Below are 16,220 nucleotides of genomic sequence, written 5' to 3'. Positions count from 1 at the left end.
TTAGGGAAGTAACTCCAATATGGAGGAGAAAGGAAAAACTGAAAAGGAACAGATATCAGAATTCCAGCATGACTGAGGCAGGCAGGGCCCTCTGGGTCTCCCAGTCCCAGCCCTGTTGCAGCAGGGCCACCGAGAGCAGGGTGCCCAGGCCCGTGGCCAGGCGGCTTCTGGAGACCTCCAAGGAGGAAACCCCACAGTCTCTGGGCAGCCTGTGCCAAGTGCTCCATCACCTGCACAGTGCAGAAGTGCTGCACTGTGCTCCAGTTTATACCAATGGCTCTTGTGCTGGCACTGGGAACCATTAAGAAGAGGCTGGCTGTCCTCTATAAACCCACAGGTGTTTGGATGTAGTAATAAGATTCCCCAATATGTTTCTAAATAAGGCAAAACATTTCCAGACGAAAAACTTGCTTTCAAATACTTTTTTTTTTTTTTTTTTTTCCAAAGAGGTTTTTTAGCTGGATTAGTTGCTTTTCCAGGATCTGCACTGACCAGCAAGCCAGCAGAGGATGGGAAAAGAGGAGAATGATAAAATTGATATTAGAATGAGCCTGTGTTTTTCATAAACATGATGGAGGTTTGCTGACATAACAGTAAGTATGGAATTCTACCCATCAAAGACCTCTGGATGATACAGATATGTTGAAATTCACATTTCAAGGAAGATGCTCAATCAGAGTATCTGGAGGCTGCTGGGACATCATGGTGCCCGGTTTGTTCAGAAGGCTCTGCTGAGTCCTGTCCAGCTAGGCAGTGAACGTCCTCACAAACAGGCAAAAGCTTTCCACCTGCGACTGAAGGCAAAAACCTGGAGACGTCTACAAGACCGGGAGGAGCCCTAGCCCTTTGTGTTCCCATAGGAGCTACTGGAACGCGGCGGCTTCCTCGGGAAAAGTAGGAACGCGCTCTACCGAGGCAGCGGGCTCACACCAAGTTGTACCCAGCCTCACGCCAGGATTTCATGATTCCCTCTTCTTCTTCCGCCTCCCAAGGGCAGCTCTCCAGAGCCCTGAAAGACACAGAGATGCAGAATCAGCCACCCCGGGCCGCCCGTTACCCCCACGGCAGACTGCGCCCTGCTGCCCGCCCATGCGCAGTGAGGGAAGGTCGGCACGGCGCCGTGCCGTTTCCCCTTCCGGCCGTGCCCGGTCTCCTGTCAACATGGCAGCGCTGGGCGAGTGGCGGCGGTGTCTGTGGGCGGCAGGTAACAGCCGTGCGGGATGCGCCCGGTGCGGGGACAGGAGAAGAGCGGCGGACCCTGGGGCCGGGAGAAGGGCTGGGGAGCGGCAGGCAGTGCCGCGGCGTGAGGAGGCGGCGAGGGGTGGTGCGGGCACGGGGAGCCGCGGTGGGAGCGAGGGGAAGTAAGGGCTGGGAGGGGAGCCCGGGTAGCGCGAAGACTCCGAGCGAGCACCCCCAGTCCGGACGGGGGTCACTGACGGTTCTCCTCACCCAGCAGTGGTTGCGCTGGCGGTGGCATCAGAGGCGGCTTTTGTGGAAGACCTGGATGAATCGTAAGTACTGTGTGTGACTTGCAAGGTTAATTAAAAATCACACTGTTTTTAGTGTCAGAACAAGGGGGGGGGGGTGGTCGTTGTTCCTAGACTAGCAACTCTGTGCAGTGTAAGGCTGTCCAGAACGTTACTCAGGAAAAGTAACCTCCTCTGAGAAGGAACGGTAGAAATTCTGGGGCTTTTATTTATCAGGCGCTATCAACTAAGCTGGGGAGTGTTTTATTTCTGTGGTTTTGTTTTGAGCTGTTTTCACAAGTGCTGTTTTCAAAAGCGTTCTCTGATTTTCTTCTTCTTTCTCTTTTTTGGTGGAATAAAGACATTGGTGGGCTGATAGCCACCCTGAGTTAAAGCTGGTTGTGTTCAACTAAATTCTTCATTTTCCTCTGCTGCATAACTGCAACAAGAACATGGGAGAGAAAGTGCATTGATGTATGGCCAGAAAAGGAAGAGGAATAAGGCAGGCTTGCTGGACTGGTTCATGACTGGTTTGTGGAGTGCTGCTTATGTTCCTGGGCAAAGATATGCTTTTACAGCAAGTTTAGTCTTAGTTCCGTGGTGGTGTTGAAATGCATAGTCCTGCCCTAATCTTAGCTACGTACTACCTTTACTTGCCTTACTGTGGTAGTTCTGTGGCAGTGTACTCAGAGGCAGTGGAGTCACTGTCCCTGGAGGCGTTCAAGAAACATGTGGATGTGGCACTGAGGGACATGGTTAGTGGGCATGGTATCAGTGGGCTGATAGTTGGACTAGTCAATCTTATAGATCTTTTTCAACCTTAATGATTCTGCTTGTAGTTGTCTCTAAAAACTGACTTTCTGCAAGTAGATGTAACTTTTTTTTGTTAGATCCATAAGTTGATCTGAACTACTATAAGGCAGCACAAGTATTAGAATTGAAATAGAAAGTATAGAAAATTTTTCTTGAGGAGACTAGGAGGAAGAGAATGTATTAGATGGCTGTTTCATGATCAGTTTAAGTTAGTCACAGATTGTGTGTTTATTAGGATTCAGTGCATGATGGTTTCCTTCATGTAGTTGAGCAGTCAGAAAGCTAGTTTTTTTTTTTTTTAACATACTGCTAATTCACCTGGAGCAGTTAATCATGGGATCAAATGAGTGTAGTGAAGTAATGGGGTAGGAAATAGGAATGTATTGAAAGGGTATCAGAGAGATACCTCAGCATCTTTGCATTGTGTTTAAAGTGTTGTTAAAGAACAGCTGAAGCACGGTAACTGCTTGGAGTTGATTTTCAAAGCTGGTTTGCCTCATATTTTTCAGAGGCTGAAAATAAAGAGTTTGCAGGAATAAAATATTGTGCTTCTATGCATCCACATCATGTTCCCATATCATGTTTCTGCAGGTGTAAGTTTAAATCTAATTGTTGTTTGGAGTGAGGAATAGTTCTGTAGTCATGAAACTTTTGTGGAATAGCTGATAACTGAAAATCCAGTTTTAGAATGCTTTGCTTTTTCAGCTGTGTAACTACAAGTTCCTGTATTTGCAGTTGGACATGGGAATTAAGTTGTGACTTGTTCAGGACAATCTTTTCTTTTTAGCTGCTTGGCAAACAGTGAGAAAAATAATAAGAAAAAAGGTTGGGAGCAGTGACTGATGAAAGCTTCTAGTTTCCCACTTTACAGATACATAAATGGAGTTCTTGCTTATAATGAAAACTTGTTTTGCTTATTGCTGATTTTAATTTTTTTTTTATTTTATTTTTGCAGTTGCAAACAATGTCTGTTAGCACAAGGTGCAAGTCCCCTTCCCAGGCTTTTAGGACAGAAGAAAGCAAGTAGCAGGGAATAACTAACAGAGATATGAGTTACTCAGCATCACCTGACTGGGCCATTGAATGCATGCAAACTAAGAGCGAAGGTTCCTGTCAGTTTCTTCTGTCCTTAATTAGTGCCTACCTCAGATCTGTTGCTCATCTTACAGCATTTGTAGAGTTGTTCCAATGTGATAATGAAACAGGTCTGTAACCTTACTCAAAATTAAGTATTTTTTCTATCTGTAAGGATGCTGTAGGAGCTCAGCCCAGGACCGGAAATGGTATAAGGAGATTGAGAAGGGAGGAGGAGTAAAAGCAGCAGCTTCCACTTTAAGTGGAAGCTTAAAAAGCTTAAAGCTTCCGCTTTAAGTCCTTTGGAATTGAGTCCTTCATCTTTAGTTTGATTTCATGCTGTTTGCTTTTTACAGTCAATAATTCAATGGGTATGTCTGTTAAGTGGTAGTTGAGGTAGTACTTGATAGCAGAGTGTAAAGTGTTGAGAGGTTATATGTTTTTGAGACAAGTCATTTTAGTCAAGGAGATGGGATTCCTATATCATCTTTCCACCAGTGTGACTGTGCCTGTGTCTACTGACATAAGAGGGCAGGGCAGTTAACAAAAAGTGCTGACATTTTACTTTTGGAAATGTGCTTACAGGAACTAGAAACAGCACCTTCAAGAAAATGCTGAAATACCTGTTTGTACAGATACCTCCGTTTTTCTCCAGCTGTGTGGTTAGCTTCTTTAATAAAGTCTAATAGTTTAATCATTAACAAAACAAAATTGTCTGAACTCAAACTTGTTTAGGTAGTGTTAAGGTTAGACTTGATATTTTAACTAAATAGATGCCTTTAAATGAGTTGTACAATTTATGCCACAGTTTTAACAGTAATAAAGTTTCTCTTACAATATATTAGGCCTATTGAATGTGCTGTCAAAATTATAAAATTCAGTTGGAATACAGAGTCTTCAGGTATTTCCTTTCTGTCATTCTTTTTCTTGCTGTATGACATCATGTAAGATTTCAGCTCACCTTCCTAAGTGTTTTAATGTTCTGTGTAATCTCCTGTTAAAGTACCATTCCTTGGAATGGAGTCATATGTGACAGGGTGTAGAAAAACTCAATATAGATTTTTGTTTTACAAAACAAAGCTGATATTCTAAATATGTGTTGCTCCAAAAATAATTCCTACTATTTATTTCCACAGAAACTACAACAGATACAAAAAGCAAACAGCTAACACCGTTTGATGGAGCAAATTCTCAGTTACAAAACACTGTTTTTCAACATAGTCACAACTGTTAGTTGATTTGTATAGATGAATTGATAGAGATGTTCTTCATTTCAGGGTAGCTGTGTGGGAACTGTTGATCATATCCTGAACCTCTGATTGACCACCTGAGGCAAAACAATGAGTCAGCTGTGGGAGCACAGGTGAAGGCAATTCCCTGTGCTACCAGAAGGGGTGGAGCCTGGCTCCACCTCTCCCAGATCCCATTTAAGTGCTGACTGCCACTGAGGAAGGATCTCTTTCTGGAGATCCCTCCTCATGGAGTTTATTGCGAGCCTGCAACACTGGTGAGCATTTTCCATTTATTATCTGTTCATCATGATAATCCTACTTAGCCTAGCCTCTGTACGTCTATTTATTGTACACTGTGCATGGCCATCCAAAATATAGCTTGTCTTTAACTGTGTTATCACCACTGCTGAAATGCACCACTCAGCACCTCACCATGCTCAAATCCCCTGTTTGGTCTCCGTTAATGTTCAGCAAGCGTTAATGAATATCAAAGAGTGCTATTTTTTCCACGTGGAGGAATTCAGTTCCACATCTTTGTTTCATAGGTGCTTCCACATCAGACACTGTTCTGTCAGACTGCCTCTCTGCTGCCGTCTGTTACACAGCAACAAATTGTAATGGAACATTGATGAGAAGGTTCAGCCTTCTTTGCTGTTGTATCAGCAATGCTTGCCTCTGATGTTGTAGACCAATGTAATAAAACAGGAGGCATTACTTTTGGTGCAGCCCTCATACAAAGGCAGCCCAGTGTCTGATGATTCAGTAGCTGCTTTCTATTTCTTGCGTCATGACTAATTATTTGTAGTGGGAATTTAGCTAGAGCTTCATTGGAGTTCTCATGAGATGCTAGGCTCCCCGTAGTTCTTTTGCTCTGCATGTTTTTTGTGAGGTGGTATATTCAAGCAATTGTGACTTAAAAACTGCTCTCCTGAAGTTACTAGTTATGTTAGTCGCTAACCATATCTTTTCTGAGGGTTCAATTAACCACTGAAATTCTGCAGTTTCAAAGTTTAAAACATTCAGCTCTAATTTCTCCCAAATGTACTCACTTTTATGAAAGCTCGAATCTTTATTAAAAGAAGCAGCCTTGAGTGAAGGTTGTGGTTTATTTAATTTTCAACATAAGAACAGTTAAGTAATAAGATGATTTCCATGATTTTGTTGTAGTGACAACTGTGTGTTAAAATATGTAAACAACTTTTCAAGAGATACCAATATATTTCTAAACAGTGTGTTCTATCTTATTTCTGTATTTTTATGCTTTTCATGACAAGTTTACAGTTAAAGGTAATCAGTTCATGGGGATGTCATTGCTCTAACTTTAAAAGTATTTAGTAGTACCACGACTTCTAATATTTTATTTTCAAATTAGCTGTCTTCCAATAAGTTTTTGTTTTGTGTAACTTGTGTAAAAAGCTGAACAGATCCCCCTGTAGTGGAGCAGATGAAGGAGAGAAGTAAAACTTTGAAGGAAGTTGAACAAAAATTGCCTTGCATGTTAACATAAGGTTAATTTAGTCAGTGTACGTTCAGTAAAGCTAGGATTAACAGTGTAAACCAGTGCTGTAGGAAGATGGCTACTATGTATTCTGAGCAGTTATCAATATGCAGTGTTTAGTATAATACCAGAATACTTTAGTCCCTTGGATTACATATCACAATCAAATAGATTTGTGGAATATTGGTATGCTTTCTGTGTTCTGTGTGGTTTTGCTGTTTATTGTTGGTTGTTTTGGCTTTGGCAAATGATTATAGAAGTATAATTGATAAAGAATGTGCATGTGGTATTGTGAGCTGGGATTATTTAATGAAAAATAACTTTGCTCCTCCACCTTCCCTTCTTTCCTCCAAAAAAGAAGCTAAACAGCAATCTAGTATCTGTAGTTTTTAAATCTAATTATAGATTCTTACAGATATATTAATTTTATTTTTTTTCCCTCCTAGGTTTAAAGAAAACCGTAAAGATGATATTTGGCTTGTAGATGTGAGTATAGAAGGAAAAATTGGAAGAGTTGTCCATTATTTCACACCAAGCTAGTGGAACTCAAAACACAAAATGTACGCTGTTAGGGTGTGTAGTGGGGCTGCTTCATCATTTGGAAAAACATTTGTATGTGGTGCAGAGAAGTTACATGACTAGTTCATGGTGGATACGCAGTTGTCCTCCATTGTTCAGGATGAACCACAATTTAGACTGAGTACTGAATACAGACAGTGTTCAACCTACATTTTACAGCCCTAAAAACGGAAAGCAGATTATCTAACACTTGCAATGAAGAGGTTATAACTTGCACGCAGGATTTTTTTTTACAATTCTATCAACTAAGTTTTGCTATACATTTAGCATCGAATACATGAAATGGTCCATTCTTTCCAATGTATTTGGAAAGGAATATGATTCTTTTCAGTAGGGAAAACCATTTCAAGTTGGTTTTTGTCTTCCTGCACATTACTGTCAGCTTGCAACATGATCATGTTTCTAAAACATTGGAATCTTCTCTGTTAATTTTAGTGAGGCATTATAGCAAGATAGGCAGGAAGATAAAATAGTTTCACGTTTCTGACCTTGACAAAAATGGAATTGATTTTAGACCATGTTTGTATAAAAGTCATTTCTTGAAAAACTGAGATGCAGAGAATAGCTTTAGAAGTATGTGTGTATATGTACATATATATACAATCTCCTTTTCAAAGAATAATATATATATTTTTGCAAATTAAATGTGTATTCCTGGATAGATTGATTAAAAGTTTTCACTTTCAAAAAAAAAACCAAAAAAAAAAAACAAAACAAACAAAAAAAAACCAACCAAATGAAAGTACTTTGAGAGGTTTTTAATGTGTTGCTACACAGTCTGTTGGGGGCAAAAAAGGTATAATTGTGCTACAACTGAGTACATTCTTTTATAACTCCTGCTTTCGTATTAAATTAGTACCAAATCTTAAAAGCTCAGTTTATCACTCCACCTTTGTAAGTAACTGTCAGGTTTATTTTCATACAACTTGAAGAAGAACAAAGTTGTGAAATAAACCTTACTAATGTATCTATGTATCTGACTTGAATTCAATGTATTTGTATCTTCTCAGTTTTATGCACCATGGTGTGGCCACTGCAAGAAATTAGAGCCTGTGTGGAATGAAGTGGGTATAGAAATGAAAAACATGGGCTCTCCAGTAAGAGTCGGGAAGATGGATGCAACTTCCTTCTCTAGTAAGTAAGGTTTGAATGGAGATAATTTCCTACCGGCTACAAAACAGAAGTTGTTCTTACTTTGTTTTCATTAGTCATTCTATTGTTCTATAAGAAATTCATGTAAAAACAGTTACTGGGAAACCATCTCCTGATTTTTGTTTCTGAAAGTGACAACATGCTGTATGTACTTTTTTATTGTACTTACTGCTGGTTGTGTGGAGATTTCTTAGCAAATGGAAGGTGAAAGCTTTTAACATATATCCCTTTTAATATACTTCTTAGAATACCTTTATACAAGTGTTTTGGAGTAGTGCTTCTCTTGACAACATCCAATTTAACCACATTTTATGTTCCCTGTATTACTGTTGGACAAATGTTTGTGTTCTTGCTGTTATTCTTTTTAGGTAATTACTCCTCGAAACGTTAAACCAAAAACCAACTGAAATCACTGAAGTCATTATGTTAATGCTGAGCCAATTTCTCCCCATGTTTCTCTAAATGTATTCTTGAAGAACCAGTTTGAGCTATATTAATGCTTTTATTTTTGAAGATACTTTTCATATGTACAGAGTGTTTTCAGGAATAGAAACATACAAAATTTGAGGTGTTCAGAGAAGTGGTTTTGGCAGACATGAGAGACTTTTTACCTGTTTAATACTATTTTTTTAGTTTTAGTGTGCTTGTCTCTTGTCACTTCACTTAAATCTGTAAGGGAACGCATAGGGAATGGTAGGGTCCATGTGATGCCTGTGTGCAATTAAAACCAAGTATTCAGGACTGTTGTATTTGCACAGCATTTTAAACAGAGTTTCTTTGGTGACAGTTGAGTTTCTTCATACTCAGTATAACATATATGTTGCAGAAAAGAGTATGAAGATTGTGTGTAACTAGTTTTGTGTTTCTAATAGGAACATTAAGCAACATGAGAAGTCTGAATTTTTGATGGCTTGCCATCAGAATGTTTTGGTGGAAACTATATAGAACATCTAATAAATGCAGTGGTTGTACTAACAGAACTGTTACCTGGTGTATCAGTTGAATTTTTGTGCAAGTTTGCCTTAAAGTCCACTGAATGCGATGAAAGCATAAATAAATTTCACTTAGTGCTAGCATAATTGGTGCTATTTGCCTGTGTAGTGTTCTTTGTATCAACAAGTGACACTGGTCCTGTAAATAAATCACTTGAGAGGATTTCAGTAATCTCCCTGGATGAGATGTTTTTAAAAACAAAACAGAAAAACAACCTGCCTATTCTGCAGTTTTCTTGAATGTACTACAGAGTTCTGCGAGGAAAAATAAGCTGTCTAGTGAAAGTCTTAGTGATTGTACATATTAGCACACGTCTGAACAGATTCTAGTTTTTAATAAAAGAAATATAAGAGGAAGAGATCAAAATCAAGCGGGCATAGACCACATGTTTCTTAGATCAGTCTGCTCTGAGTGAGATGCTAGTATGTGAACTGCTACTTTTATTGACAGGTCTGTACAACTCGTGTTGACCTCAACAAACAATTTTAGAGTGACACATTCTAAACTGTTATTCAGAGCCCTGTGCTCAGTCCTCCTACATGTGTTACTGTGGCATGTGGTTGGTAGCTTAAGAATATTCATGTATTAAAATGTTTTGGTGCATTTTAACTCTTCTTCCCTACCCTGTCAAGGGGCTGCAGAGGCATTATCAAAAGTTTTGGCTTATTCTAGATTTTTCTTCTTTAAGGAATATTTATTTTAACTTCTGGAAAACACTGAATTATCTTGAAGATACTGTTAAGGTGGCACTTGCTACATTCACAACAGTAAAGGATGTTCCAATATCAAGATACAACCTTTTGAGCAAATGTGAGGCAGGGTGGGATGGATGGATGGATGTTTACAGACCCTACATCCGTGATGCTTAATTCTTACCTCAAATATTTCCGGCTGGTTCTATGTATATTCACATTAAATGCATAATACCTTGTAGAGAAAATTGACTGAACGTTTATGTTTAGAGATGCCAGTTTACTTCTAGCATCTAAATCAGGAGCCTCTGCATTTATTTATGTGCCTTGAATAGGAAACTACTTAAACCTTAAGGTGGGCGAGTGAACAAGACTTGGTTCAGTTTGGCATTAATGCATATATTTCAGGTATTGCATCTGAATTCGGAGTGCGAGGCTATCCAACAATTAAGCTGTAAGTTGATGTTTCTCACTGAATTATTTTGAACTTGACCTTTCCCAACATTCATTTGATAAGTGCAAAAGGTAGTTTTCCATTTTAAAAAACAACAAAGCAAACGGAAAACGTTATCTTAACTGTTTAAAAAAAAAAAATAGTGTAGTAATTTTGGAATTCATTTCGCTGCTGTCTTATATATGCAACTTTAACAGTGTGTGTATGCATTTATATGAAATACAGAAAGGAATTTCATGTACCAACTGATCTGAAGTCTTGAGAATGATCCAGGCAGTAACTGCATACCTAAGTCTTTCCATTGACTTCTCTAAGCTATTAATTTTGCTTTCTTATTTTCAATTGCCCTTCTTTTCTCTCTAGTGATTTTCCTGAAAATCTTATGTAAGCGACAGTGGTGATTATTGGGTTACTGTATAGGTTAAAGTGTGAGAGCTGTTGTTTGACAAAGGATGCACATGCAGCTTTTGTTCTTGCATCGCTAACTGAAAAATTAATGGAGGTTAACATTTAAAGAAAGAAAAAAAAAAATCCAAGCTGTAATGGTATCATACATACTCTTAAGGTATATAGTGCATAGTCCAATACAAGGTCATATTAAATAGTAATGTTGATCACTTTTCAGTGATTATATAGGAGTTGTTCACAGCATATGCTTGTTCAAGGGTAAGATTCACTATATATATAAAATTTTTAATTTAGGTTTCTCAAAAAAGACTCAAATATTGAGCATATTTATTGTTAGGGATAATAAATTTATTGGCATATAGAGGCATAGAAAGTTGTTTTAAGATTACTTTCTTCACACGGGCTTCCTAAACTTACTTGGATTCAAAGGAAGCCTGTTACAATGTAGTAAACTTTAATTAAATACACGTGTGCCGGCAAGGTACAAGAAATTGACAAGCACTTTGTGGAATCTTTGGTGCATACATTTAGAAAGTTTTGCAAATCATTTGGTACTTCCCAATTACCAAAAAGAAGAAAAAAGACATTTTGGATTTGTTTTAGCTGTTTTGAATTTATTAGCAAATATTCCTAGCAACTTCTGTATTTATGATTGCTACACACTAGAAAAAAAACATAACAAAATAATTGTTTTTAGATGTTATTATTAGATATTGTATAAATAGGTTTTTACTCCATAACTACACTGTTTTGCATTACTGATTTTTTTCTATTTTTGCTAATTGCTTGTTGATGAATATTTTAAAAATAATTTTGATTATCATTTGCTAACAAGTGACTAGTAAAAGTTTGAGAAATTCTTCACATGTGGATAAAACTTATTTGATTTTAATTTTGTTCTTCAGAATCTGTGGCTTCTTAATGTCAGCTAATTCTTTCCTCCTTGTTGTTTTTTCTTCCTTTCCCATTTATCCAGCTTAAAAGGTGACTTGGCATACAATTATAGAGGACCCAGGACCAAAGATGATATAATTGAATTCGCTAATAGAGTAGCAGGGTAAGTACAGAATTCTTTGAGACTGCTTCTGACTTAATATTTCCAAAATATTTTGCACTGGGCCAAAAATGCAACTGATTAAAAAATGATAATAAAAATACCTTGACTTGAAAAATTACACACAATGTGCATGTGGTTGCCTGTGAGCTTGGTGGTGAGTGACATGGAGAAGACAAATAGGAACCGACTAGTTGCACTTATAATTCTTTATCATGCAAGATGTAGGGCTTTTCGAAACTGTGGACAAACAATTCATAGGAGCTATAGACAAAAATATTGACATAAATGTGGATTAATATATGGACATTGTTATGAAGACAGAATCTGTTTAATGCTCCAAGTTTCCTTAATCTGTAAAATATATGCTTGTGCATCAGCAAGCTGTGGCAGTTAGCAACATGAGGAAATTATTTCTACAGAATTTTCACAACGTTTTTTGATGTTCATAATTTCTTCTTTTCTTCTGGTGGCCCATGGCCTCCAAATCTTTGAGTAGAGAAGAAATGGCACTTCTTCCTTTCATCCTTAGATACAATTAAGTGATACAGACATATAATACTTATTATATGAAGTTGTTGATAATTCTGTAGTGTAAGAGTGTCATTGATCTAATAGCTTACTAAAATTTTTAAAGAATATTTTTAAAATCACACCATCTATCTTCTCTCAAATGAGTGTACAGCTGGTAAGTGGCTTGAATATTAACATCGTAGCAACATTTTGTTCTAAGATGCTAGTCTAAAATGCAAGTTCATTATTTAGGGAACATAGTTTATTTTGAGAGACAGGATTTTTATTTTCTTTTTCTGATAGAAATTGAAAAACTGGATAAATTTGGGTTGAGGAATTTGGGAAACCAAACTACCTGTATGGCATTTTCTTTGGGGATTTCTACTTGTGATTTGGCAGATTGCAGAAACTAAGGTTTTTATCTTCTTTCTTTTTTTCCAGACCTCTTATCAGGCCACTTCCTAGCCAGCATATGTTTGAGCATGTGCGAAAGAGGCATCGTGTATTTTTTGTATATGTTGGTGGGGAATCTCCTTTAAAGGTTTGAAACTAGATTAAATTTATTTAAAAAGTTATCTCTTTTGACTCTCCACAGACATACTGTAAAATAACTTCTAGAAAGTTCAAAGACTAGAAGTGGTTTTTATAATCTTGTGTCCTAACCCTATTTCTTGATGAATCTTTTGAAGATAAGGTATGTTGCAAAACTCTAAAGCATCCTAGAGGCTGAACCATTCAAAAAAAATTTTTTTTTTTTATTTTTGCAGGAAAAATACATTGAAGTTGCTTCAGAACTAATTGTTTATACATACTTTTTTTCTGCCTCAGAAGATGTGCTCCCTGAGGTAAGCTGTTCAGTTCCGATGTCCGTAAAAATGTTCTTTTGGTTGTTTTGGTGGCATAGAGATGGCTTCCTGTCTGTCTTTGGTAGGTTTCAAATAATTTCACTGTGAAGTTTTTGAGTCTACGTGCTTTGTGTTAACAAAATGACTTGCTCAGTAATATTAATAAACTGATTAAATCATGTTGACAAAATTTTAAAGACATGTTCAGCCCACATTGAATTCTGCATAACCAGCTCAAGAATATGCATGTTTCCATTTTTATCCATTACAAAGCTCTTGTTGCTCCTGATAAACTTCTCACCAGCCAATTGGTTCATCTGTCTTATAGCATGGATACCATAGTATCAGGAGCTTTAGTGAAAAGATAAGTTCTTTCCAGCTTGTGTGATACAGCTGATTGTCTGTCTGTGTATCAACCAGCCTAGTCTGCTGGCTGCAGAATCCTGCTGTACTCTTGAATGTGAGAGAGATGTTATATAATAGAAAGGGAGTCATTTGCATTTAATCAAAAAGGTGAAAAGTTTCTAACTATTGTTGCTTAACTGTTGAAGTGACATCTCTCTTACAAGGGAAGGCAGAAGGATCTGGGTCTCTTTAGTTTGGAGGTTACTGAGGAGTGACCTCATTAATGTTTATAAATATGTAAAGCATGAATGTCATGAGAATGGAGCCAGGCTCTTCTTAGTACATCCAATGATAGAGCAAGGGGCAACGGGTGCAAACTGGACACAGGAGGTTGCACGTAAATATGAGAAAAAACTTTACAGCGAGGGTGACAGGACACTGGAACGTGGCTGCCCGAAGAGGTTGTAGGGTCTCCTTTTTTAGAGACATTCAAAATCTTCCTGGATGCGTTCCTGTGTGACCTGATCCAGATGTTCCCACTCTAGCAAGGAACAGTTTACAGTTTAGCTGCTACTGACCAAGAATGCAAAATGTTGAAACTCTTTCTATGATGTAAGCAATGCACTGTTCTTTCTACCCAGTGTAATTTGCTACAAATGTTGCATCATTGTAACTGAAGTAGTGACTGTACACTGTTTCTTTCCAGAGTAGCGAAAATGTTACAAAGTAACTGGTTGCTACTTGTAATGAGGGTTTTCACCATGAGATGTGATATTAACTGTTCAGCTTTGTTTTGTGGTTTTACACCTAAAGCTTGAAACAAGATTAGTTATGTTGTAAGCCATGAGGCGGACGTAGGCAGATTTGAGCTTTAAAAATGCTGAACTATGATTGTGGTGAATAAGAGAATAAAGCATTATCTAGAATTAATCTTCTTGATCATGTGTATGAGCTCTTACATTAGAAACCTACTGATTTTGCATTTCTTTCTGAGATAACACAATGATCACAGTAGGCACGTTATTTGGAGAAGTACTCATTATACTGTTCTTATGTTTCCCCAAACCATAAATAAATTAGAGAAACGATTCAACATCATCATCAGGACTAAAAATATGATACTTTTATTAATCACAGATTCTATTCTATAATTCTAAATTCTAAAATTTTAACTAATGATAGCTAACAGAAAGGAGTACATGCAGTGCTTTTTGTTTCATTTTATTGAGTTGACTTACTGTGACTGTTAACTTTATCTTTACAAGATTTTTATACTTTGTGTATTCTTGAGTATATTGCTGACCAAATGAATCTTAATAGCATGTTCAGGATGGTGATGTATGCGTTCACTGTTCTGTATGCTTACATGAGGGGCATTTGCAGGCTTGTCTTCTGGAATATCTGTATTTCCATCAGCTTGAACACAGAAAATGGCCCTGATTTAGTGGGGCATATTATCAATATAATACTTTTCAAGTGTTCTGTGTTACTGACTGTCCATTCAGTAAAAGTTTCTGTGTGGCAGGTACGCTGACAACAGCACAAATTGAAAACAGAATAGTGCAAGCTTGATGATGTTCTCAAGTTATGACCTATTTAAAGTGCATGTCAAATTTTAGTAAAACTTTCTGATAGTACTTTAGATACGTGTAAAAATGCTGTTTGGTTTATATTTTATGAGGCCTACCTGTTGAGAATAGGTTTATGTTTTCTTACTTGTTAATATTGCAGAAGATGGAATGCTTATTTTTAACAACGTAGGCAGAATGTGTTTAAATGTACTTGAATATTTTCCCTGCGGAGTATTTTTCCACACTTCAAAGATGTTTATTAAAAAATTGGAAGTTTTTTTTTAATGGATTAACCAAAGAATACCTTTCTTTCAGTATCTGACCTTGCCTGAACTACCTGCTGTTGTTGTATTCAAAGACGGAACTTACTTTGTGTATGATGGTAAGTAAAAGTGTACATTACTTTAAAAGAAGACTCTGAAAGCAAATGTGGAGAAACTAGAGGCAGCGGGGCTGCTTATTTCAAGGCAAGATGGAGCAGTGGGAAATGCACCAATAATTTTGTGATAAATAACAGCTCTTTCGTGGCAGCATAGGGAAAAGTTTGATTACTTACAGAAAAAAATACATCATTGGAGGAATTGTCTTTATCAGTACTGATGTTAAAGTTAAGAAAGTTTACTTCATGTTAATCACTGAGATGCAGCTTCCAGTAGTATTGTTTTGCCTGAGCCAAAGCACTTAAATATTCTCCTTCACTCACTGTTCAAATCAGAAAGTAGAAGAAAACTTGCTGAAGAGGTGTCACCCATTAACATAACCTTTGAGGAAATCCAGATACAGTGAACAAGAATTTTCATTTCTGATAGATGACTTTTACTGTACAAAATGTATACTAATGTTTCAAAAATGAGAGCGAGGTACTGCTTGATATATTAATAATTCTGTTTTCTCACATTGCCCCCAGAAAATGGGGGAAAAAAAGTGGTATTATCACACAATGTGTATTTAACTTTCAGCATTTTTTGTATTTTTAGAATATGAAGATGGCGATCTGTCATCCTGGATAAATCGAGAAAGATTTCAAGGTTATCTTACTGTAGATGGTTTTACATTGTATGAACTTGGAGATACAGGTGAGATGTTGCTATGTTTGAACAGTTGTCTCCAAAATTAAACTTAAACATTAAGAAAAAGCAAAGAAGAGTAAGAAAGGATACTTTTTATGAAACAAAACAAACAAAACCCTACTTAATCTGAAAGTTGAGTTGATGATGTCTGATTAACTTCAAAAACAGGAGACATTTCATATGTACTAGAGGCTTCATCCAAAGCCTGTGCTAGACCCTTAATAACACCATAAAAAATAGTATGTCTAATTTTGTAGTATTCACAAAAACTAAGCAAGGCTTTCAATTTAATAATAATTTAGGTTTTTTATAAGTCATAAATTCTTGAAAAACCATCAGAATTTTATAAACAGATTTTGAAATGTCAGATATGGATGGACTTATTCAGGTAAGTATGTTATATAAGTTTCTCAGATAGTAGGTAATTCAAGTATCTTTAGAGGAGATATGGTGAGGTAGGG

General features: G+C 37.2%; 1 protein-coding gene across 3 annotated transcripts in view; it reads left to right on the top strand.

The window, feature by feature from the left end:
- The first annotated feature begins 458 nt into the window (after positions 1-458).
- TMX3 (thioredoxin related transmembrane protein 3) overlaps positions 459-16,220 on the top strand; it is a 29,902-nt gene continuing 14,140 nt past the window's right edge. Inside the window, exons 1-10 of one of the 3 annotated variants that reach the window (XM_048939348.1) lie at positions 459-1,204; positions 1,454-1,511; positions 6,530-6,569; positions 7,673-7,796; positions 9,908-9,953; positions 11,338-11,418; positions 12,370-12,469; positions 12,696-12,773; positions 15,005-15,071; positions 15,667-15,765. In XM_048939348.1, the coding sequence (XP_048795305.1) occupies positions 1,090-1,204; positions 1,454-1,511; positions 6,530-6,569; positions 7,673-7,796; positions 9,908-9,953; positions 11,338-11,418; positions 12,370-12,469; positions 12,696-12,773; positions 15,005-15,071; positions 15,667-15,765 (808 nt within the window). In that variant the 5' untranslated portion in view covers positions 459-1,089. Of the gene's footprint in view, positions 1,205-1,453; positions 1,512-4,768; positions 4,861-6,529; positions 6,570-7,672; positions 7,797-9,907; positions 9,954-11,337; positions 11,419-12,369; positions 12,470-12,695; positions 12,774-15,004; positions 15,072-15,666; positions 15,766-16,220 lie in introns of those variants that run through there. The other 2 variants (XM_048939349.1, XM_048939350.1) reach the window with 2 other exon arrangements.

The sequence above is a fragment of the Lagopus muta genome, chromosome 3, assembly GCF_023343835.1.
Source record: "Lagopus muta isolate bLagMut1 chromosome 3, bLagMut1 primary, whole genome shotgun sequence".
In the NCBI taxonomy this organism is placed as follows: Eukaryota; Metazoa; Chordata; class Aves; order Galliformes; family Phasianidae; genus Lagopus; species Lagopus muta.
Note: the sequence above shows the minus strand (reverse complement) of the source record. Positions and strands in the feature narration are given on the sequence as shown.